General features: G+C 42.1%; 1 protein-coding gene across 1 annotated transcript; it reads right to left on the bottom strand.

Moving 5' to 3' along the window:
• Window positions 1–387: 387 nt before the first annotated feature.
• On the bottom strand, window positions 388–8,339 carry LOC120559411 (chromobox protein homolog 1-like). The gene is made up of 4 exons (XM_039801112.1): window positions 8,303–8,339; window positions 7,510–7,577; window positions 2,152–2,320; window positions 388–990 (listed from the first exon to the last, which is right to left on the bottom strand). The coding sequence occupies exons 1-4, from the start codon at window positions 8,315–8,317 to the stop codon at window positions 793–795; spliced, it is 450 nt and encodes a 149-aa protein (XP_039657046.1). The 5' UTR covers window positions 8,318–8,339; the 3' UTR covers window positions 388–792.
• Window positions 8,340–10,340: the final 2,001 nt, after the last annotated feature.

The following is a 10,340-nucleotide window of genomic DNA, read 5'->3' on the forward strand; positions in this document are numbered from 1 at the left end:
CTGTGCTATGATTCTTTCTAAATCCTGATTGAAAATCATCAAATAAACTATTGCTCAAACACACAAATTCTAACGTCTGCCCAGAACTGTGTAAGCCTTACTGTGTGTTGTTTGTCAGTTAATCTCTCGCCAGAGGTTAACGACCGGTGCGTCCAGAGCAGTGGATGAAACGCGATCCAAGTCGACAAGCAAGAAAACGGGAACGTTGTCCTCTTTTTCCTTGAATCCGGGCTGATTAAACCCACTGCAGATGTGAGGAAATACTGGGTCAGTATTTCCTCGGATCCCCTATGTATCTGAAAGATAGTTGGTGTCCCAGCTCAATCTCGACCGGCGAGGTGAGGCTGGTTAGCTAGTTCGAACAGCTGAGCAGTGCGTCTTCTTTCAGTTATTACCATTCAAGAGCCGGGATTTTTGGGTGATCAGGCTATTTATACCTCATGCTGTGTTTATGGTCCCGCTGAACCAATAGGAAGACTCGAAACTCTTGAAAGTGTGAAGACTACAATCTTGTAGTTCTTTGACTTCCTGCCAGTTGTGAGGCTCTTTCCCCTCTGGCTGGGACTTTTGCATAGAGGTGTGAATTAACCAGGATTCCTTTGTCTTGCCCAAATGTGTCTTTTGTCTCTGCGGTCAGCTCAATACGAGGCCTTTTTGGTTAAAATCAGGTTTAACCAACTGCTTGGTCCCAACAATACAATGCCTAAATTTATACTGTAGATTATTTGCAATTTGTAAATGTAAATCTCAGGACCAAGAACACCAAGTACCAAGTATATTATAGACTAATACTTACTCTGAGAACCCCTTCCATTTCAGCAGAAACTCTACTCTTCCCTTCACTACCCTACGGTCCAAAACCTTCTCCATCACATAATCCTCCTCTTCCTCTTCCTTCTCCTCTACTGCTGCTGCAGGCTGCTCCACCTCCTCGGCCTTCTTGCCCTTCTTTCCTGCTATGTGCGCCAGCTTGACGTCTGCTGAGGGCACCTTTGATAGACCCAAGGGGGAAACATGCAGAGATAATGACACAAGGGTTAGAATAACTAATGGGAGGTGTGAGTGAATTATAGTTTGGAGAATAGGTGTTGTGCATACTTTACACAGAGTGAGCAACAGCTTCTTATGGAAGTTTGATGAAGTGAAATACATTATTTGTAAAGAAGAAACATGGCCGCTGTAATGAAACAGTGAGAGAAAGTGTGGCAGACGATCGCAGACCACCTGAATGCGTAAGCAGCCTAAAAATATACATTTACTGACCATTCAAGGAGTTAGGCTACTAATCATTTGCACAAATTAACAGTTGTAGCTAGGGCTGCACAATATATCCTAAATGTTGCGCTAACTTGAAACGGGTAAACCTCGTGGTGCATTCAAAGTTATTGTAAAATACCCTTTTCTCATCTGTTTTTGTCGTTCAACAGCAGTTTACTGGTGAAATAAGTTATTATTGTGATGTTATTATTTAAAGGTCCCATGGCATGAAAATGTCACTTTATGAGATTTTTTAACATTAATATGAGTTCCCCCAGCCTGCATATGGTCACCCAGTGGCTAGAAATGGCGATAGGTGTAAACCGAGCCCTGGGTATCCTGCTCTGCCTTTGAGAAAATGAAAGCTTAGATGGGCCGATCTGGAATCTTGCTCCTTATGAGGTCATAAGGAGCAAGATTACCTCCCCTTTCTCTGCTTTGCCCGCCCAGAGAGAGGCATCATGGCTTTCAAACGAGCAAAGTGGCAGTTGGTCAAGGCCACACCCCCACTCGCCACCTTGCCCCCCCCCCTCAGGAAAGAGACTTCAGATACGGTATCAGGGGACCACTAAGGTCTATATAAAAGCATCCAAAGAGAACCATGTCACGGGACCTTTAATTAATCATTTAAATCCCTCCCTTTTCTATGCTGATCTGAAAAATGTATCCGATCTGTGACTCAAAACCGTGATCCAAACCGAACCGTGAGTTTGGTGATCCATTGCACCCCTACTATTTTGCATGTATTCATATGCATGTGCATATTGCAATGTTGAGAGTCATTTACATATAAATCCTAAAAGACATTTGTGAAACCCTCTGTGTGCATTCATTAATATTGAGATTAGATTTCTGGGACTCTTCAGTCTGGAGTAACCTCTTTCCTTAACTCACCTCCTCCTCCTTTCTCTTGCTCCCTCGCTCCTCTGAGTTTCCTGAGGCCTCACTGACAACTTTCCTCTTGCTCTCCTTCTTTTTCTCCTCCTCCTTGTGTTTCTGCATGTACTCGGCGATAAGGTCGGGGCCGTCCCGGTTGTCTTCCGGCTCCCATGTGTTATCCTCACTGGAAAGGTGAGTGCAGACAGAAGAAAATCTCCTCAGGCTTTGTTTTTAGGCAATAAATTCTCACTCTAATTGCTAATTCGTATTATTCATTTTTCTATTGCCATTTCGTAAGGTCATTTGCATGTCTGCAACTTAGTGTCAAAATACCAAACCTTCAACTTTTAGGGCATGATACAATGCCGAAATTTATGCTGTAGATTATTTGCAATTTGTTAATGAACAAGATGCTCGTTTGTCCGGATGTGCCTGCTTGCTGTCTAAATATGTCACATAAAATTTTATGAAAGTGATGCTTTTGAAAACATGATATTTCTGACAATAAATGAAAGATGTTTGAAATGGCATTTCTATTTTGTCTCGGCAGAGCTGAGAACAATCAGAACACGGCAACAACCCGTGCAGAACTGCAGACAATTCACCACTGCGGGTCAACAATAATGCCAACAATAAGTGTCTACGTCGGAAGGACTAACAGATAAAATGCCTACCCCTAAAGCTAAAAACCCCGTTCGCAGCGGTGGAAGCCCGGTGCTCGGAAGCTCCAATGGCCGCTACGAGTTCATGTCGCTGACCAAGCCGTTGAACCGGTCCTCGCTGTCTCATCTCCTCCAACGGCAGGGCTCCGAGCTTTGGAGAGCCCCACTTGGTGCTGGGCATGCGCGTTCGTGCGTGCGTGTGTGGTAGTAAAGAGAGAATGGGAGAAGAAAGTTTGTGTGAGGTGGACCTGGGCCCTCATTTATAAAACCTGTTACGCAAGAAAAAGTTGCGTGAAGCAGGGTGAAATTTGTCCCCGCAACAGTCCTCGTAATAGTCATGATTTATAAAGAATTTCCATGCGTGAAAATGTTCCCAGTTTTACGCAACCTTTTGACCACACGTGGGATTGTGGGTAATGCTCCAAAGGTTTTGTAGACTGCGTTTTAGTGAACTCCGATGGTATGCCCGTTTTCCGAACCTAACCCAGTTTTTGTTTTCCTGAACCCAACAATCCCGTTCTTTCTAAGCCAACCCAGAGCGCGGTTCGGGGCGGCTGCCAGCCGCAAGGGGAGGCAGGGGATCTTCCCACACCGTGCAGCGGAGGAAATGCGCTTTTCCTCCGCTGCTCTCCCCTTCCTCTTCCCGTGAAATGCGCTGTTTGTTTGTTGTGTATCTGTGTGTGTGTGTGTGTGTGTGTGTGTGTGTGTGTCTTTAAGTGGTCGTGTCTGATTGTAGGTGTCTGTGTGTGGGAATGTTGTCTTTCTGCACCTGCTATTCCCACACAAATTTACAAAATTGTTACATTTCAAGCACTTACACCTGTTCTGATTAAGTTCTAAGAAATAAGCACCAATAATGATCCAGAATCTTGTTTCTATTTTTTTTACCTTTTTAATAATTGAATTTCCTTGTTTTATCACAAAAAACGAAAATGATCATATGGTTATAAATGTGATCTCACAGGGGTAAATGGCAAATATGAACCATAAATGATGTATATATCATTGGTAATTGAGCTAAATCTGTTAAGTATTAAGGCTGTGTAACCAAAATATGAACACCACACAAGGGTTACGGCTTCCAAATGGGATTTAGTTAGGAGCACATCGATCTCACAATCACTGAATCGTGTTTTTTCCCCACTTTTCCGTTTCGTGATTAGTGATCAAGGGCTCCTTTCAAGGCTGGAATATTCATTGATTGATTAACATGGACCTTATTAGGACAAATATGGGACGACCTTGGGAGAAGCGTGAGGCTCATGCAGGACTGCGTAAGGTAAGGCACGTCCATATTTATAACGAGAAGATTGCGTACCAGTGTGCGCCGCAAGGTGTTATAAATCAGAATATTGTTTTTGCGTATGAAAATTCTGACTTTTTTGCGCACCCAAATCTTCTCAGCTGTTGCCATTGTCTCTTCATGTGGCACATTATGTTTGGCACATTGTATGGGTCACTTCTTATATCATAACAAGGTAATACAATGTGTATCATCAAGTGATGACTGATTAACAGTAATGTAAATGCTAAATGCCCTAATACAGGTTGATAATACAACAATGCAAAGTATAGGCTCTTAACCTTGCAGTTTTGCACTCCAGAAAGTGCCACCCACATAGGGAGAGCCCCCACATAACAAATACCAATTTAACCCCTGTATTATATATATATATATATATATATATATATATATATATATATATATATATATATATATATATATATATATATATATATATATATGTATACACACACATACATTGTTGGGAAGGATACTTTCAAAACATATTCCGTTACAGAATACATGCCCAAAAATGTAAATTGTAACTTATTCCGTCACGTTACTCAATCTGAGTAACGTTTTCTCATTACTTGGATTACTTCCACATTAGCCGCTTTCCGACCGGAGGAATTTTTGCAGTTCCTAGAACACAACGTTCCTAGACCCTTTTTTTCTCGTGTTCAGACTGGACCAATTTGTGGATTATTAAGTTCCTCTGGCCGCAGTTCCTGTAACTCTTTCAGCTCCTACTTCAGGATTGGGTCTTTTCCGTTTTCCCTTTCCTGCATGTGGTGGTTAGATGGCTGTGATTATAATAACGGCCAGTGCGAATGCAAATGGAAAAAAACGGTTTTGGGGGAGAGTAGTTAGTAGAACTGTTTAGAAGTGGACTGTTCCTATAACTACGTTCCTGTAACTACTTGGTCGGAAAGAGGCTATTAAATTGCATTTTATAGTGTAGGAATGCGGCCATCACATACAGCTTACTAAACAGGCCTATTATGGTGTGTTCTTCTGTTCCAACGAATGTATACCTGAACAAGCAGATAGATTTTTGTATTTGTAGTCCCGAACTGCATACTACAAAATGTAACCTACCACGAGCTAATTTTAGCTAGCGTTAACGTTAGCTAGCATGTCAAACGGGGCTAGTCAGTCTTTCAACCGCTCTGGGGCTAGTAAATCAGCACGTAGGAGAATGTGTGTGTGTGTGTGTGTGTGTGTGTGTGTGTGTGTGTGTGTATATATATATATACACTCACCTAAAGGATTATTAGGAACACCATACTAATACAGTGTTTGACCCCCTTTCGCCTTCAGAACTGCCTTAATTCTTCGCGGCATTGATTCAACAAGGTGCTGGAAACAATCTTTAGAAATGTTGGCCCAAATTGAGAGGATAGCATCTTGCAGTTGATGGAGATTTGTGGGATGCACATCCAGGGCACGAAGCTCCTGTTCCACCACATCCCAAAGATGTTCTATTGGGTTGAGATCTGGTGACTGTGGGAGCCATTTTAGTTCAGTGAACTCACTGTCATGTTCAAGAAACCAATTTGAAATGATTGGAGCTTTTTGACATAGTGTATTATCCTGCTGGAAGTAGCCATCAGAGGATGGGTACATGGTGGTCATAAAGGGATGGACATGGTCAGAAACAATGCTCAGGTAGGCTGTAGCATTTAAACAATGCCCAATTGGTACTAAGGGGCCTAAAATGTGCCAAGAAAACTATTTAGCAAGAAAACAAGGCTATTTAGCAGCGCCACCATGGCTCTGTCCAGCGCTCAGCGATTGTGATTGGTTTAAAGAAATGCCAATAAACCAGAGCACGTTTTTCTCCCATCCAGGAATGCTGTGTGGACTCTGCAGCGCTGTGGAGGAAGGTCTGGACATGCGAGACTAGTGTGAAAGTGTAACAGATACTCACTTGCTATGACTATGGGCCCAGATCCTTATGACCTGTCTCTCTTAGTTACCTGTTATAGTTACGCTGTTATAGTCCTAGACTGCCGGGGGACTTCCTTCCTTTGACACACTGAGCTGCTCTCTCCTCTCCCTTTCTATTACTGTTTCTATTACTGTTACTATTACTATTACTATTTGTGTGCAGCCCGTCCCAGAAATGCTTGTTACTAATCCTAGCTTCTGGGGAGTTTACTCCCCGGAGTCCTTATGCTTTTTTCCCCAGCCGCATTTCCTTGGAGAACGTTGGCACCAAGACCCTGGTTGCAGCTGTCGCGTGGTCCTGCTGCACTCCCTGCTGAGCTCAGCGATGCCCTGCAATGTCATGCTGCGCGTCCTGCTGAACCCTGCAGCTTCTCCGCTACATCCAGTCACTGTTCCATTATTAATGTGACTACTATCGCCACTGTTCATCACACCCCCAACCGGCTCGTCAGACACCGCCTACCAAGAGCCTGGGTCTGTCCGAGGTTTCTTCCCAAGAGGGAGTTTTTCCTCGCCACTGTCGCACTGCTTGCTCTTGAGGGAATTACTGGAATTGTTGGAATTGTTGGGGCTTTGTAAATTATAGAGTGTGGTCTAGACCTACTCTATCTGTAAAGTGTCTCGAGATAACTTATGTTATGATTTGATACTATAAATAAAATTGAATTGAATTGAATTGAATTGAATAGAAGAATTTTAGGTTTGACTACTGGAGCACAGAGATACTAAGACAATGGTGCTTTGAAGTTGAACAATGCCGGCTTTTTATATAAAGAAATGGTAAATGGATCCACATTCAACAGACAATTTGATAAGGACAACAGTTTGAATACCAAGATTTACAATTTTGGCAAATAAAGATCCTACAATCCCTCTTTTTCTATCTTTTAGGTGCACCTTTCTAACCTGTGTCACACTACACTTCAGGATTACAGTTCGATGTTCAAGTTACTATGGAAAATAAAATAAAAATACACATACATTCATTGAAATCACAATCATATACCCCTGTATAACCTAATACTGTACAGTCTTAAGATAATTGAGCTGGTAAGACCAGTGTATGTTTCAGTCCAGGTGTACAGAAATGAATTTGTGCAAAAGCTGTCCTACTGCACCAGCGGATACAGTGTACATGAACAGACTCAAAACTCTTCCAGACTCCCGGGGGGGGGAAGGCTCGCCATCAATCCTGGGTGACACAACTTCACCAGAAGAAAAAAACAAAACACACAAAAAAACCTGACCTGTCAATAGACAGAGTCAGAGAAATATCATAAGTATCAATTATGTCAAACTATCAAGTTCAATTAGTTATTTACCATAATTGATAAATAATAACAGCATTACAATGAACAATGTAAAACTAGCTGCTTTACAATATACACAAATTCACATTTTCAAAAGAAATACACAATATACAAAAGTGCTGTGTTAACATTGGAAAATAGAATCTCATTGAATCAATATTCTCACCGATTCTGTGGAGCAGCCTGGACACACCCAAAATGGCGGTAGCCAGCACAACCACGAGATCTCCACAACTAGCGAAATAAAATTAAACTTACTAAACATATGCACTCTTTCACAGAATAAAAATAGCGAACAACACTTGATAATGCATCTTAATTCACAATGTAGGTGTTTTACCTTACTTGTCGAACTAGTTGAAGAAAGATAACACGGAGGAAACTCCTGCCGCGTTTTTTTTGTTTTTGCCCAACAGATTCAATAGCGAAGCAGTCAAGTTCCAACGAGGCCCCGCGGATGCAAAGACCCGACTAACCGTCAACTATTTTTGCAAGATCTAACACCAATATATTTAACTTCTCAAGCTCTTAACAATAAAACAGCAGGATTTATCCGTACACTCTGTTATCTTTCCTCACGTTAGTCTCTCTTCCGCAGTTTTTTTAGCTCAGACAGGTAGGCTGTGCCATTATTCCTACTTGTGCCTGATTGGCTTAAACAGACATGTCAGTCACTCAGTTTGCTCACTGTGATTGGACAATGGCTCAAACCCACAGACCTACATGCAGTCTCTAGCAACTTGTCTACATTCATGCATCTAGTGATTTAATTCACCCATTCATTACCACAATACATATACACATATAAATTTCTTTAGCCCAAAAGTCATGTGGGTTACAAAAGGAACCCTACTCCTAAAATAAAATAAACCAGGTTCTCTTGAACTTTTATGCTCTTCACTTCTGCAGATTGTTTCCCCCTTTATTTCCCCTAAAAACCCTGTTTACGTTGTTCCTACCTTTCTCTTCATCATCTTCACTCTTCACAAGGACAGGAGTGAATGGGAACTTGGTGATATCAGCCTCCTCCAGCCCTTGAAGCTGCTCTCCCTCCTGACTGTTCTGTTCCTCCTGTTCCTCTTTAATGTGTAGGAGGGGGGTCCTGGCTCCTGCTGGTCCACACTGGAGCTACACTCCTGCTGCTCCTCTTTAATAACAATCTTGCTTTTGTTGTCTGGAGGCAAAGCTGTAACACAGACAGAAGTTAAAGTCAGTTAAAGCTTAGAGATTGCAGGGTTTCCCCCAGAAAAGTTGTTCGGCTCGGTGGCCAGTATGAAAATGAGACTCTAAAAAAGCTATAGGATTCCATAGGTTCCTACATGAATTCAGTGCTACAAGCTAACTGGAGATTTTAAAATATGACTATGTCTAAGTACCGGTTAAGATGACTTGAATTGTCATTATGTTTTTGTATGTTGTATTTGTTCTTGTTATAGACACACACACACAGACACACACACACACACACACACATTCATACATGTACTGAAAAACTGTTTTGTCAGTTAAGTAGAGATGCACCGATTACAACTTTCTAGGCCGATTCCTATTTTCTTTGAGTTAGGCCAGCCGATACCGATTTTAACTGATTTGGATTTCATTTTTTCTAACCACTTTACAGCACACACAAATATCTTTTCTTTAATAGAACATTTTACATAGAAAATTTTTTGAATAGATAATCGATCGCTATAAAATAGAACTATATAAATTACTCCTGGTGTGGGAAATTCACACACATCTAAAGTACAATGTTAGAACCATTTCCTTCTTTTCACATCCAATATCCAACTTAATATAATAAATATAGCCTTGCAGTATAAAGATATTTCTCAAAACACACACGCAGGCTTGTTTGAATGTCAACAGTAACGTTACCTGAAAACATAAACGTCACCGCTCATTTTACACACAGTTTAGCAACAAACTAAACGCTGGGGGAAGATTACTACAAGCGGTATGCACCCCCACTAACCTGGAAAGCGTTTTAAACAGTAACGTTAATACAGCGTGTCGGAGGAATACAGCCTCTCTCTCTTTTTTTTATTTTTAATACAGCGTCTCTTGCAGCCGGACGTCAGAGGCAGAGGGACAGTCACTGCAGCGTTCTTGTCTCATCTGGGGTCTGATAAACAGTAAATTCATCAAAGTCAGGGTGCCCAACGCTATTTTCCAATAAACTGTAGCTGTCATATTTCACGGGACCCGCGGTTTTCATGTTCCACTTATTCAGCCTCAGAGGGGAGAGAGAGAGAGCGGCTGCAGATCAGTCGAGCAGACGGCTCTGCAGAGCCATGTATAATTACGACTTTATAACATTTCATAAACAGCTGATTGAGCGGTGGTGCGCTGATCTTGCGCAATGTTAATCATGCGGCGCCCGAGTGCATTTGACCGGCATAAAATCGGCATATGTCAGACTAACCTGCTGGTCGCCGGTCATGGCCGATCACGTGAAAATCGGCCAATTCCGGTCACCGGCCGGTCAATCGGTACTAGGGGTGGTACGGTTCACAAAACCCACGGTTCGGTTTGTATCACGGTTTTAGGGTCACGGTTTTCGGTTCTGTACGGTTCTTGTTATTTTTTCTTTTAATCTTTAACACTCCAGAATATACTTCAGCATATGATATATAGCTAAAATTAACATATTGAATGCATGTTGCACAAAACATGCACACAGTGGCAGTTCTATATATTGTTTTATTTCATCATAGGTACCATGAAATCCAAAATGTTCCCACACACCAGACTATAAACGACGCTGGCGCATCCTCCAGCTCTGGGCAGCCTCTCTCCCACTTGACATTTCTGCAGGTGACGTGACGTGACCTGCAGCGGCACCCCACTCCACTTGAGGAGCGGTCGGCTCGGTGTCTCTCAAAATCTGACGAAAATCTTTTAAACTGACCTTTGTCGATCTGAAATGAAGACAGATTCAGCAACTGCACGGCCTATTTCTCGCTTAAAATGTTTTCACAAACACGTTTCGGTGAA

Source organism: Perca fluviatilis, chromosome 5 (assembly GCF_010015445.1).
Source record: "Perca fluviatilis chromosome 5, GENO_Pfluv_1.0, whole genome shotgun sequence".
In the NCBI taxonomy this organism is placed as follows: Eukaryota; Metazoa; Chordata; class Actinopteri; order Perciformes; family Percidae; genus Perca; species Perca fluviatilis.